The 14361-nt window shown below is 61.2% G+C and overlaps 1 protein-coding gene across 4 annotated transcripts in view; it reads left to right on the top strand.

The window, feature by feature from the left end:
* The window catches only part of ZFYVE28 (zinc finger FYVE-type containing 28), a 90422-nt gene extending 82247 nt beyond the window's left edge, over nucleotides 1-8175 (top strand). For 3 of the 4 annotated variants that reach the window (XM_032492667.1, XM_032492693.1, XM_032492674.1), the window contains 4 exons: nucleotides 1057-1190; nucleotides 2408-2524; nucleotides 3905-4009; nucleotides 7665-8175. In XM_032492667.1, the coding sequence (XP_032348558.1) occupies nucleotides 1057-1190; nucleotides 2408-2524; nucleotides 3905-4009; nucleotides 7665-8014 (706 nt within the window). In that variant the 3' untranslated portion in view covers nucleotides 8015-8175. Of the gene's footprint in view, nucleotides 1-1056; nucleotides 1191-2407; nucleotides 2525-3904; nucleotides 4010-6214; nucleotides 6319-6899 lie in introns of all 4 variants that reach the window. The other variant, XM_032492671.1, reaches the window with a different exon arrangement.
* Nucleotides 8176-14361: the final 6186 nt, after the last annotated feature.

Raw genomic sequence — 14361 nt, 5'->3', positions numbered from 1 at the left:
CTGTCACACCAGGCGGCCTTTCAGTGCCTCCCTGGAAAATAGGGATCCTGTGCATTCGAGGTGTGGGTCTGGCATGAAACAGACCAGAAAAGGGAGAACGGACTGTGCAGGCCAGGGAAGGCAACTTTAAAAAAATTGTAATGAATGTTTCTAAATAGATAAAAGATTTCACATCCATGAAACAACAGAGAGAACAGAAAATTAAATGCCTGGTAGGAGCGGGGAGGGTATAGCTCAATTAGTAGAGTGCATGCTTAGCATGAGATCCTGGGTTCAATCCCCAGTACCTCCTCTAAGACTAAATAAAGAAATAAACATAATTACCTCCCCTAGCAAAAAAAACCAAACACACACTGGTAGCAAAAATGTCAAGGGGAAAATTGGGGTGGGGGGGAGGAAGAAATTTCCCAGAATGTAGGACAAAAATGACAGGAAGACAGAGGTAAATAATCTGAGAGCCGGAGGGTCGGCAGACACCCCCCTCCCGGAGCTGGGAGGGGGGCAGCTGGACACCCTAACTCAGTACAGGCTTGACTGCGGTACGACTTCGGCCCAAGGAGCTGAGAACTCCCACGGAGAGACCACCGGGAAGTGGAAGGGAAGTGTGTGGCCACAAGTCTGAAATCTGATGGGGCCACGCCCCCTCCGGAGGCTCCCGGGGAGGTTCCTTCCAGCTTCTGGTGGCTCCAGGCGTCCTCTGGCTCGTGTGTTGTGGCTCCTTAGCCCCCTCAGCTCCCCTGTGAACTGGTGTAGAGACACCTGCCATTAGGTTAGGGCCGCTGCCAAGGCGTCCCAGATGGCCTCCGCACCCTTACCTTACCTTGGCTACAGCTGCAAAGAGCCCTATTCCAAACAAGGGCACGCTTGCGCAGGCCCTGTGAGCACTCTTGGGGGGGCGGCAGCCCGCTGCAGCGGGTATGGGCATGGCAGGTGCAGCGGCTCTTGCCGGGAAGTCGGCACATGGAGTGAAGCCCAGAGCACTCCTGGGCGTTAGCAGAGAGTTTGCCTTCACTCACCGCCCCCACCCCAAGCCCCCATGTCTCCCTCTGTGTGCAGCAGCCCCACAGCTGGTTCCTGCTCCTCAGACAAGACCGGACCAGAGGTAGCCCCCGCAGCCTCGAGAGAGAAGATCCGGTCCAGGTTCCACGGCAGCCACGACCTGATCCACCGCCTGTTTGTCTGCATTTCAGGTGCCACGTCTGGGCCTGGGGCGGGGCCTGGGGACACATGGGGGCTGTGCTTTAGCAGAACAGCTGCTGCCGGGGGCAGGGGGCCCCCCAGTGATGTGGGGGCCCCGGTGGTGCCGGCGCTGTGTGAGCCCTGCGATGGGCCCGGTGCCCGGGAAAGAGGAGGGCGTCCTGCATCAGGCTCCCCCGGCTACGGGCGGCCCCTCAGCTGCCCCCAGGCTGGTTCTGTTCAATTTGTGGCTCAGATGTCGTTGCACATCCTGACTGACCGTGTTTCCTTTCTTCTCTGGGACAGTGAGCGGAGGAGGGTGAAGGGGAAGATGACTGTTTAGTCTCCCAGGGTAATTTGGAGAGGGGAGTGAGCACAAAAGGTGTCTTTTAAACGTTTTCCTTCAGTTTCATGAGTTTTAAAGAACTGCGGCGGTCACATGGTTCGGAAGTATAACCGCTGTGCCGTGAAGCCCCCTCCCTGGGCTCCGCACGCCCTTCCCGGCCTCCAGGGCTGGCGCTCAGACTCAGACAGTGCTCGTCCTGCGGGCCAGCGTTTCCTCAGTGCCCTGGGCCTGCGGGTGGACGGACAGGGCAAGGGGCAGCCGCGGGGCAGCCCGTGAACTGGCAGACACTGCAGGGTCAGGGTCTTAATCCCGGGGTGGGGGTGTCGCTGAGGTGGCCACAGGGCATCCGTATTCTGGTGGGATGTGCACAGCTACCCCCTTGCTTTGCTGTGGATCACAGCCAATTCACTCCCTGAAGGGCTAGCATTGCTTTCCACTGAGAAGGGCTGAGTTCACCTGCTGAGGGACGAAGGAAAGCTCTGCAGGCGGGGTTGGGGGGAGTGTTGTCCTGCTGGGTGGAGGCTTGGGGATGGGCAGAGGAGCCAGGCGCTGGGCCCTGTGTCTGGACAGGATCCACCTTCTGCTCCCCAGCCACATGGAACCCCGTGGGGGCCCTGCAGTCAAAGGTTACTTGGGGCCCAGTGTTTGCGGGGCGCAGGGCACAGCTAGATGCTGGGTGGCCGTGAGGCGAAGGGCTGCCATCGGGGTGGGCACAGTGAGGGGCTCAGTAAGGGGCCAGGGCCGCTTAATGGTTGTGGCTGTGACCCTGCGGATAGTCCTCTCCCTGTCCCTGCTCATCTGGGTACACATTGGTCTTGGACCATGAGCCCTGGTGGGGTTTCACCAGCCAGCAGCACCTGACCCCCACCTTGGCCCTCCCCCTAGGGGTGGCCGACCAGCTGCAGACCAACTATGCCAGCGACCTGAGGAGTATTCTCAAGACCCTCTTCCAGGTCATGGCCACCAAGCCGGAAACAGATGACAAGGAAAAGTTAAAGAAGGGTGAGTGCAAGCTGGGGACAGGCTCCGACAGGAGGCGGGGCCTGCGGAAGCCCGCGCTCCTAGCCCGGGGCAGATATGGCCCCTGCTCGGTCCTCCCGCTTTTATATGACGGGCCACAGCACAAACGGCCACCACCAGCAGTGCTGGCCTGTCTGCTGGGGGTCCGAGGGGTGCACGTTCCGGGCCCTGGGCACCCCGAGAGGGCCCCTGCCTGGAGAAGTGGCCCCACCCCGCAGCTTTGCAGGCGGTCACAACCCCACACGACTTGTGCGTGCCCCACCTGCTCCTCCCCTCTGCACCTGCCCCAGCAAGGTCGCCTGCTTTTTAGGGGTGACAGGCCAGGAGGCAGGGTGCCCTTCCTCTTGGAGACGAGACCCAGAAGAGGCATAGTGTCACTTCCACTGAATTCCATCTGTCAAAGCAGCCAGAGGCCAGCCCAGAGTCAGGGAGGGGACGTGGCTCCACCGCTCCAGGGGGCGTGGCTGTCTGTGACCTGCCTCACATGCTTACACACGCTCAACACAGCACAGGCACACAAGGGTGCTCTCGTCCATGTCTTCACACCTCGCACACACATGCGTGCACACAGGCTCATACACGCAGGCGTGCCCCCACATGCACATGTACAGGATGGAGTTCCCTGGCAAGGGAGCAGGGGTCAGGGCAGGGGAGGAGAAGGCACAGGGAACTTGGCCCCTAGCTCCCTGGAAGGCTGTGGCGGGTCCCAGTGAGGGGAGGGGGACTGATCCTTGCTTGCCTCCCCCCCCACCGGACTGAGGCTCTTGCTCTGGCCAAGTGGCCCCTCATCACAGGGGCTTCTGTTCAGGAACATCTGGGAATTCAGGGCAGCCAGCTAGCCCTGGAGTCCACCCCACAGCCTGGAGGGCACGTCCTTGCCCACAGAGAGGAGGAGCAATCTGTCCTGTGTGCCAACCCAGGTCTGCCTCCCAGTGTCCATACCACCAGGCCACACTGCTCCCATCTGCCAGGGAATTCTGGGCACAGCTCAGAAAGGGCGGGGCTGTGGACTGCCTCTGCAAGCAAGGAGGGTGGGCCCCGGAGCCAGGGTCAGGCCTTGTCCCCTGCCTGCCCTGGGGGTCATGGTCCAGGGGCACCTGATCACAGACAGTGGAGGGGCCCCGGGGCTAAGGGCCCACGGGGAGGACCAGCTACTCACCTGAGGGCACTCAGATGGAAAGGCCCCTGCCAGGGTCAGCACCCAGCTTGTGGGGCAGTGGGCAAGGCCTGCGGTGACTCACTCTTACTCCCTGTGCAGGACTCCGGGTGTGGGGGTGCTACCCCCTGCTGGCAGCACCCACGTGCGCCTACCAGGGACGGGTGGTAGCCCACTGACCCCAGCGGCCACCCTCTTTCTTCCAGTCACCCAGACCCTGCGGAGCGCAGCCTTGGAGGATTGCGCCCTGTGCCAGGAGACCCTGTCATCCTCCGAACTTGCAGCCAAGACCCGAGACGGGGACTTGGAAGGTGCGTGAAGGGCTGGGGGCAGGGACCCAATGCGCTGCGGGCTGATCAGAGAGCAGGGGCCCTGTCTGGATGTTTCTACCTCTCTGCCCTGACGGAGGCTGCACGCAGGCAGCGCTCCACCAGCGAGGCCTCTCCCCAGAGGCCATCTAGGCATGTGGCTTCTCAGGGGGAGGCAGCCTCTTACTCCAGCATCTCTTACTCAGCTCCCAGGGTGGGCACAGCCCTCTTAGCCACCCCCACAAACCTCAGGCCCATTATTGAACATCTCAGCCTGGGGGCCCGAGGGAGGGTGTGCAGAGCAAGGAGATGCCAGTGTCCAGGCCTCTGGCTGCAGCTGGAGGTGGCTGGTCCCAGGGCACAGGCACACACCTCACCCCTAGTACTTGCCTGCACCCCTGCACCACAGGAAAGGCCCCATGTGGCAGCCTGGGGAGCCTCCTGCAGGAGTCGTGGGGGCTTCACTACAGGGAACTCTAGCTGGGTGGGAGCAGGGGACCTTGTCCCCCATCAGCCTGGAGGTCAGCCGGCTGGAGGCCCAGTGGCTTGACAGTCAGCAGAGGAGCATCCAGGGTGGGTTGAGGGCAGCACATCTGTGGGGAGGGTGTGGCTCAAGGCTTTGAAGGGGCTGGAGGCCTGGGCGAGGCTCTGAGACGGGCGATGGCAGATAGCCCTGAGCAGGTGTCCAGTGTGACCGGAGCCAAGAAGGAGGCTGAGCTGACTGCGTGATAGGCCAGAGGTCACAGTGCTCCGTGTGCCTGGTGGGCTGGGCTCGCCCGCTGGTCCTGGCACAGGGCCTCCCTCCTGCTGCCTGGCACCTGGCTGTGCAGTGAGGCTGCCTTTGTCAGGATCCTCTGAGGGTGACCAGCCTCCCTGCTTCCTCCGTGCCCTGAGCCTCAGGCTTCTCCACCATCTGAGGAAACTGGACATGATGCTATAAAGAGCCTGTCAGGAACTTGGAACCCCTGCTCGAGGAGGCATGGAAGGATGAGCTGCAAGGTCTGGAGGGGCCCAGCCCACGGCCAGGGCCATGTCCCCTCTGTGGGCTGCCTGTCCAGCCCCTGCCTGGACTTGGCTCCTGGGGGGGGGCCAGCCTCAATCAAAGTGGGTGCCAGGCCCAGGAAGCCCTCAGGACCCTCACTATCCTCCTTAGGCAAGGGTCTTGCCTCCCAACCCTGTGCGGCCCCAGGGGCTGACCAGTGCCATCCAGGGCATCACTGGGGCCAGCTGAGGACTTTATACGGGGGTGGCAAGCATGAGACTCAATCTCCCTGTGGTAGGGGGTGTAGAAAGGAGCCTGGAGAGCTGGGGGAGGGTTCTGGTGGGGGGCCCTGGGCAGGCAGGTGGGGGAGGGGCAGCTCCTCTGGAGCAGGTGGGTGAGGAGGAGGGCGAGAGGGAGGCGAGGGGGCCCAATGGGTGGGTGGCCTTGCTGAGCCCCACTGGGAGAGGGTGGCCAGGAGAACCCTGGGCTCATGCTGAGGCCCAAGGGAGCCATCTGAGGTGTCTGATACCCCTGAGGGTATGGTGCTGGCCTCGGGGCTGGTGCATGGTGGACACCTCATGTCTGTCAGAGCAAGCTGGCTTCTCCCAGTGACAACAAGCCCCTGAAATCCAGAGCAAATTCCCCAAGGACGCCCCCACGTGCCCTGCCTGGGCTACTCAGGTGTCGGGAGGGGCAGGGCATTTACCTGGGCCCTTAGTGCCCACCCCTGCCCCAACCCCCACCAAGAACCTCAGAGCTGCCCTGGAGCTGGGGTGGGCTGAGCTGCAGGGGCACCTGGGTCAACAGAGCATTGATTGAGGGGTCAACAGAGGGGGCTGATGGCATCATTTCTTAGCCCCCACCTTTGCCCAAGGGCCCTGCTGGGCTGGCTGCTGTCAGGGAGAGGCTTGGGAGAGGGTTACCCCTGTGCACACACTCTGCCCATGCCCTGGCCCTGGGGTGAGGCGCGGGCTGCAGCTGAGGTCTGATTGACGGCACGGCCAACAGCTGCAAAGACTGACCTGTCCATGCGACATCATTAGTTTCCTGAAACCGTAGCCAGTAACAAGTCTTGGGAAGGACTGAGGGGGTGAGGGTCTCCTGGGCTCACCCCACAGAGGCTCCTGCACACCTGCCAGCCTCCGACCCACCCCAGCCCACTGGCCCCCACTGCCGCCACAGCACAGCTCCTTCTGGCTGACATGTCCCCTACTCTTCTGTCACAGACCCGCCTGAGTGGGTCCCGGATGAGGCCTGTGGTTTCTGCACCGCATGCAAAGCCCCCTTCACGGTCATCCGCAGGAAGCACCACTGTCGCAGCTGCGGGAAGGTAGGTGGGACGCAGTGGCCGGAGGTTGTCCCACAGCACCAGGACCTGTAGCTGCAGGCATCCCCAGGGACCATCCAGACTCAGTGCACAGGTCTGGAAGTCAGGACCAATGTATTGGGAGGCTGGCAAGGCCTCTGGGGTACTTGTACAGACACCCTGAGCCCCAGGCTCTGCTCTAACTTGGCACAGGGCGTGGGCTCCAGGCGCTCAGCTCACTGGGTCCGATGGTGCAGTGCCCAGTACTGGCCACATGAGAGCTGGGGATGAGGAGGGGAAGGAGGGTCTGAATAGAGGCCTGCAGGAGCCTTGGTGTGGAGCTGAGGCCCACTCCACCGGCCTGGCCTCCTGGGGCCAAGACCTATTCCAGGCTTTCCTGAAGGCTCCAGTCCCACAGGGGGAGCTTCAAGACCCCCACCCACTCACGCTTTCCCTGGTCTGCGTGGGAGGAATGTGCAGCTAGGCTGGGGTGCCCAGGGCTCCGATGCTGTCCTGGCTGCACCGTCTGTCCCTAAGAGGCCCAGGTCAGGAAGGGTGAGGACTCCCCCCAGCTCACCGTCCCTGCCGCCGCCCCTGCATTCCAGATCTTCTGCTCCCGCTGCTCCTCGCACTCAGCGCCCCTGCCCCGCTACGGGCAGGTGAAGCCAGTCCGCGTGTGCACGCACTGCTACATGTTCCACGTCACGCCCTTCTACAGCGACAAGGCGGGCATATGACACGGCGCCAGGTGCCCCTCAAACCCACAAGGGCCCAGAAGGACTCCAGGAAGGAGGCACCGAGGGCCCGCGCTCCCGCCTCCCCCGTCCAGGCCGCTGGGCACAGGAGGGCTGCCACTGCATCTCACCCAGCTGCTGCCGCCGCCGCTGCAGGGCTGCAGGCCTCCCAGACTTCCGGAACGTCCAGTGCCTCCCCGCCCGTGGGGACCCAGGCCAGCTGCAGGGCCCGACAGGAGGGCAGATTCAGCAACGGGGGACATGGGGGGGCCAGGCGCCTGGGCAGCTGTGGGCTCGTCTCCTGCCTGCCCCTCTGCCCCGGCCCCCCTGCACTGCTGCCTCGAGCCTCAGCCACAGCAGAAGGCCTGCTCTTGATGGGGGAAGTGGGGTTAGTGTCTGAGTTCCAAGCAGCCTCAGAACCTGGGGCTAAATCTGGGGCAGCTGGTGGACACCCGGGGAGAGGGACCTGGCCTCAGTGCTCCGCAGGGCTTCCCTGTGTGCTAACCAGACCAGAAAGACCAGGCTGTCCATGCTGTCCCCAGGGCCCTGAGCCCATAGTCCCCCACCCAATTCTCCCCACCCCATTCCCCTCAGGACCTTGTCTAAACAACACGAGTCTCATTTCTTCTCAAACAGGGAAAATGCAGAAGCCAACCCAGTGGTCCTCTGGGCAAGCAGGTGTGCCCCGCCGTCTGTCCGCCCTGGCCCACCAGCTGACGGGGAGGGTCAGGAGGCGGGCAGAGGTTTCCCAGCATCTGAAGCAGGGACTCACTGGGTGGCTGAGGACCACTGGACGTTGCCCACTTGGCTGCCACTACCCCCTTCCCTCCGCACCCCCGGGGGCCCTGGCCCACCCCCTCAGATTCCAGAGTGGCCCCGGGCCCCAGCACGGACACCTCCTCAGGCTTAAATCTCAGGCTTCACATTGCAATGATGATTGCAGTTTTATTTTTAGAGAGATGACACACCTACTGCTTCTTTTATAGGATAAAATCCAACGACTGTTGAACAGCGGAATACACATGAACAAAAAAGGCTTCTGTGGGGGAAGAAAAGTATATAACAGAGGGTATATTATGTATTGAGATTATTTTTATTTTCTAAATGCTGTAATTCAAAACCATTTCCATAAATCTATTTAAGGATTGCAGACGCTTTTATTTCTTGTGTGAACTACAGGTGGACTCCTTTTTTTCAGTCTGGGACGTGATGGGGCTGTTACTAAAGTGCATTCTCCTCTAGGAAGCTGGGGGCTTCCGGACTCTTGGGACAGTCAAAGGGCAGGACTTGGCTCCCCACCAGCCCCCAGGAGAAGGGTGGTCACCTGGACCCCACCCCTCCCCCCACTGCACCCCACAACCTGCGACAGTCTCCCCACTGCCTGCCCACCCTGCCCAGCTCCTGGCCTCATGTTCTTTAGCTCAGACCCCTGGCCAGTGCATGTGTTGGGGTGGACAGTGCTCTTGGACACTCCACCTCAGGGCCTCCCCACCCTAGTGGTCCTGGTCTACACCCCCACGCTCCAGGGGCTGCCCGCTGGAGTGCCCTGAACAGCATGCAGGAAGGCAGACCAAACCCGAGGGTCGCCAAGGCGACGGGGCCTTCCTCAGGTCTTGGAGGCTGAGCCCCTGGGACCTGAGTGCCCGGTCCCTCTGAGAATAGGGGCACGGCTGCAAGATGTCCAGTGGCCACCATGCCCATTTTCTTTCTAGTCGGTGAGAAAGTGTGTCAGGACACGGGTCTCCTCTCAGCAGTGCTGGGTTCTCTGGGAGCAGAGAGAAGTGCATCCAGGGAGACCTGGTGTCTCTAGCTGCCCAAGCCGGGTCCCATGCCCCTGCCCATCTGGACAGAGTCCCTCCCGTCCCTGTGGATGGCTGCACCGGTGTCTGGCTGGACAGCGGTGCCTTCTGAAATGTCAGCTGCCTAGGGTGACCAACCCCTGCCAGGAACCTGCCTCACCCCTCTTCCCAGGCCACGCGCAGTCCTGGGAAGGAGGCCACCATGTGCTTCAAAACCAGCCCCCACGAGCTTCTGGGGACAGGCGGGGGCCCTGGGCCTGACCGGGCCACCAGATGTTCTCAGGACCCGGACACAGCTGGCAGCCCCCATAAGGCAGGCCACCAAGTCAAAGGATAGAGGGGCTGGGGTGGGAGTTCCCAGAGCTCTCTGTGTCCAGGGGGCTTAGAAGGCCCTGGGGCAGAAAAAGCCGCCAAGCCTGGCCCTGGGGAGGTGGCTGTGGGGTGGGGAGAAGGCCGCCTCCGCTCCTGGCCCCGCCCCTTCCACTGCAGACTCAGCTCACTTGAGGCCCCTCCCACTTCCACACACCCTGGCCTCTGGAGATGCCCCTGCTGTCTGCCCTACTTGTGGCTCACCGGTCCCCACAAATATGCCCAGGCAGGCAGGCAGGCAGGCACCCCACAGGAGAGACAGACAGTGCCCCGAGGCTGGTGATGGCGGACAACGTCGCCCCAGGAGGCAAGTGGGAAGGACAGGGCTGAGGGATGCTTCCCTTTCCCCCACGTGTCCCCAGGCTGGGCTCCCTCCACGGTCCCTGCTGCAGCCCCTAGTGGCCACCAGGGGGCGCCCCCCCCCCGCGTGGCCTGCCTGCCAGGGGTTGGGACAACTGGAGGGCTGCCTGCAGTGGCTGCCCCACTGTGGGTGGGCCCTCCAGGAGCCCACAGGGCCCCCAGCACAGATGTGCCCAGTGGCCAGGACCTAATCCTCCATGTCCTGCAGTGGAGTGAGGGGTGGAGAGTCCAGAGAGGGTCCTGGCCCAGCAAGGACCACAGGCAGGGCAGACCACGCCCCACATGGCTGGAGGAGTGGGGAAGGTGGGTACTGGTCAGAACTGGGTACTTCAAACCACCAGGGCTGGGGGTGGGCCCTGACAGCACTATGGAGAGGGGCAACTTTCCAGCATTCCCAGCTCTTTCTGTTCAATAGACACTGCAGTGGAAACTGGGGGGAGGTGAGCAGGACCCAAAGTGCCCACCCTATGCCACCCCCATGACCCAGAGTCCTGGAGGCTCTTGTCTCCTCTTAGGCCCACCCAGAGCCACCTCCTCCAGGCAGCCTTCTCGACAGGGGTGCTCCCCAGCCCCCATCCTCACACACATTTTCAGAGCCTGGGACACTTTGCAGGAGTCAGTGAGCCTCTCAGAGCCTCTCCGGCCTCTGAGACTGGGGCAGGGCAGATTCCAGGCCAGCACGGAGAAGTCACTCAAACGTAATCTCACCCCAAAGACTTAAAAACACAAGTGTGGCTTGGGCTCTTCCGGTGTGCTCACCTGGTTCCAAGAGTGTGGGACTGCTCAGGGCTGGATCCTGTGCCTGAGCTGGGCAAAGATGTGCCCCCCAGACACTCCTAGGCCTGCCTTGCCTTTGGGGGGTCTGCAGGTCTGGGGGCCATGCAACCTGGCTGAGCCACCTGGGCCTTGGGGGGTGAGCAGGATGTCACAGAGACCCAGAACAGCCCAGAGTTAGAAATGGTGATGATCCCACTGAGGGTGGAGCACAGATGGTGGTCACCTCAGGCACCAAATGCCAGGCTTTGAGAAGGATGGACATGGTCAAATTTGTGGTTTGGACCCCTTGGAGTGGGGATGGGCTGGTGGGGCAGAAGCCAGGGTCCCCAGCTTTGTCAGAGGCAGTCACATGGCTGGGCTGCAGCCACTGCTTTGACCTTGCTGTCTCCCCGAACCCCCATCACCAGGGCCCTGCTGAGCCTTGAGGGCCGTGATGTGAGAGGCCTCCACACCATCTGGTGGAGGCAGTTCAGGGCACACTTGCCAGAGCCTGATCAGCTGCCCCCCGGGTCTAGAAGCAGCTAGATGACTGGGGCGCAGGGACAGGGAGTCAGGGGTGGGTTTCCCAGGCTCAGGCCCTCAGAGTATCCAGCCTGAGACTAGCAGCCTGGGTGAAGTGAAGCCCCGCCCCCCCCCCCCGAAGGGCATGGCCTAGAAAGCCCAGCCGGCTTCCTGGAGGAGGTGGGGACGCAGGCCAGAAGGCCTAGGCCAGAGAAGCCCAGAAGGTAGGGCTGGCAGAGAGGTGCTGGGGTGAGCCCCAGAGCCCCTGTGGTTCGAGGGAGGGGGATGCCTGTCTACCCTGGGCTCATCCACTCCAGGCCCCAGGGAAGAAAGGGCCCTAGCAATAGCCACTAGGGGCCCTGGGGCAGCAGCAGGGCCAAGCTGGGCCCCCTGTCCTGCCCCTCCTGAGTCTGGGCCCAGCCCCGGGGAGTGGAGGAGGCTGCCAGCCCGAGCTGTCGGGTCCTGGCCCTCCTGCCTTTGGAGGTCACGCCTGACACCACAGAAAGTGCCTGGATCTGCATCACATCCTTCCATCATAACTTTTTTTTCCCGTAAAAAGTGTCTAAAAGAAAGTTTCATTGTTTTGCTTTTATTTATTTTTTATTTTGGGGGGATAATTAGATTTACTTATTTCTTTATTGAACCCAGGACCTTGTGTATGCTAAGTATGTGCTCTACTACTTGAGCTATACCCTCCCCATTATTGTTTTGCTTCTAGACATTTTTGGCTACAAAAAAACTTAATTTCATTTAAAATTGTCCAGGGGTCATCAAGTATAGTGGGAAAACCTGTAAAGTGAGAAAAAAAATCTACCCCACAAACTGTTCACAAATATAATGAGCTTTTTTCTCATTTTAAATTTGAAAATAGCATTGACATTACATTAGGCTACACAAACATTTATTTCATTTCATGCATCTTGACTTTGCTGCCTTGTATTCTGGAGACAGTTTTCCTGAGTGCTAAGCTTTTTAGAAGGCCCCCAAATGCTCCGAGGCCTGGTGCCCTTTGCTGGGCGGCTTGGGGGCCATGCGATGTGACTCTGACACTGACTGGCTGTGACTGGGCAGGCCACCCCCGTTTCCCTGTGTGGAGGGCCCAGGGTTAGAAGCGACTTGCTGATGTGGGGCTGATGTTAATATCCCTGCCACTTCCTGCCGTCCCCCCACCCCTGTGCCCAGCTCACAGCTACCCAGGGCTGAATCTGCACCCTTCCTTCATCACACCCCACAACCACCCTAAGAGGCGGCTACTGCCAGCTCCGTCTTATAGCTGGGAAAACTGAGGCTCAGAGAGGTTTAAGTGACTTGGCCAAGGTCTTGTGGCCAGACTGAAATCCAGGATGGTTTGAGGGGAGGGACCCAGTGACAGAAGCTCCCCAGAACTCCCCCCTACACCACGGTCCTGGCACACACCAGGCATCTCAGTGCGGTGGAGCCAAGGCTTCTGGAAGGCTGATCGCAATGCTGGGCTACATATGGCCCTCCAGCACCTGATGACCCCACAAGTCACCTCTGTCCCTGGGCCTCACAGACCCGGAACCTGCCTGCAGGGAGCTGTCTGAACCCGACACCCCCCGGTCTGAGGAGAGGCAGCTTCAGGCTGGGGGAGGATTCCAGCCCTGACCCCTCCCTCTCAGCCTCTTCCCCAGGATGCAGGGCCTGGCCACACTGGTAGCAGCAGGAATCCACTCCAGTGCCCCCTGGAGGAGGCCGTGTGGTTTTGCTGGAGACCTGCCCTACAGAAATGAGCCTGTGGGGAGCGTGCTGAGGTCCTGCGTGTGGAGACTGGGCGGATTCCTGGCAAGTCCATTCCCTATACATTCTCTCTTCAAGCACCCCTGACCTGCAGCTCAGCGTCCTCCAGGACCCCCCGGGAGCTCCGGCATCGCCCACCCTCCCACAGCCTCTCTCCTCCCCTTCGCTGCTGTGCCCACATGGGGCCTCTGGGCTGGCTGCCCCACCTCCACTGCCGCCTCCACACCTCTGCCCGTGCCAGGCCTGGGCCCTTCTGACCAGGCCCTCGGTCCCGCGGTCGGCCCAGCCCACTTCTCCCCCACCTCTCTGTGGTGCGGCGGCACCCACACTCACAGGCAGTGTGGACCCCATGGGCACCAGGCAGTGGCCCATCCTGGGTGTGGCTGGGGAAGGGGTCCCCGGAATGGCCTAGATGTAACTGGAGGCAAGGTAGGGACCACCCCCCTCTCCTCAGGCTGGAGGCGGCAAGCACCGGGCCCCTGCTGTCACACGTGGACCCGGTGCTGTCTGCTGAGACTTCTGTCCCAAGGGAGGAAGGAGGGTGGGCATCTGGCAGGTGCACTCACACCAGCACAGGTGTAGGCTTTAGGACTGGGGCCAGCAATCTACCCCTAACATAAGGAGGGATGGAGTGCCCTTGCAAAATGCTGACCAGCAAGTGGTGAGCCAGGGGTCAGGCCTCCTACACCCCGGAGCCCAGAATGCAGCTGGGCCTCCCCAGAGCTGGGCGCCGTCTACCTTGCTAACCTGGAGGGCCACAGCACCCCGCTCTTGTTAGGGACTCTGGTCTGGCCCTGGGGTGATTGTGGGGCAGGAGCAGGTAGGGCTGCGGTTAACATCAGAGGGCTGTTTCAGTGTCCACGCAGGGCTGTCTGATAGCAGTTTCCAAGTTCCGCACTGGGTTCTGTCACCCTTGTGGGGCACACATTCCTCACCCCATTTTTCAGATCACCAGAGCTGTGATGCCCACCCCAGCGAGCTAGGCTGGCTCAGCCAGGGGGCACGTGCATGGGGAGCACTAATCTCTGCTCTGCTGGTGTTGCTGGGAGACCCTAGCAAGTCCCTAAACCTCGGGATCCCCACTTTCCTTAGCTGTAAGTTGAGGCTGCAGAAACACTAAGAAATGCATATAAAGCATTCAATAGGTCCTAGAACTGAAAGTGTCAGGGTTTTAGTTTTCTGTTTTGTTGGCAGCAGCAGTTTGTCCCTTCCCCATATAGAACTTCCGTTGGGGGTCCAGTCACCTTATACCCCATACTCTCCAGCCTCCTGGCCTCCTTTGCAAGAGCCCTCAGGCCAGCAATCTCAACAACCAGTGGGAGGGAAAATCAAGGGGGACTGAGGCCAGACTGCAGCTGCATCCAGGCTGCCAGTCTCTGCTCTTACTGGGACAGCCTAGGGTCAGGGGTCACTAGGGCCTATGAAACGCTCTCTCCCCTCCCATGGAGGGCAACTCTCTTCCCTAGAAGGTGCTTACATGGCCAAAGGGGACCAGAGCTGGCCTCTTGGAATGTCCCCACCTATAAACTAGACGTGAGCCCTGAGCCCTGCACTCACGGGAGCCCCTCCAGGCTGTGGGGGCAGAGCTTTGCCTCCCTTATCGTCTCAGACCCCTCCTTCAGCCCGAAGGTCCACTGGGGAGCTCTTGAGGGATCCCTCCTGCCCCGGGGATCAGTTTCCCCATCGAGAGGCCTAGCTCTTAGGCTCACACCGTCTATGCCCCTTCTCCAAGACTCAGCCTTTTCTGGGGTCACGCTGTGTCCAGAGGG

This window comes from Camelus ferus, chromosome 2 (genome assembly GCF_009834535.1).
Source record: "Camelus ferus isolate YT-003-E chromosome 2, BCGSAC_Cfer_1.0, whole genome shotgun sequence".
Classification (NCBI taxonomy): domain Eukaryota; kingdom Metazoa; phylum Chordata; class Mammalia; order Artiodactyla; family Camelidae; genus Camelus; species Camelus ferus.
This window is presented reverse-complemented; position numbering and strand designations above follow the sequence as displayed.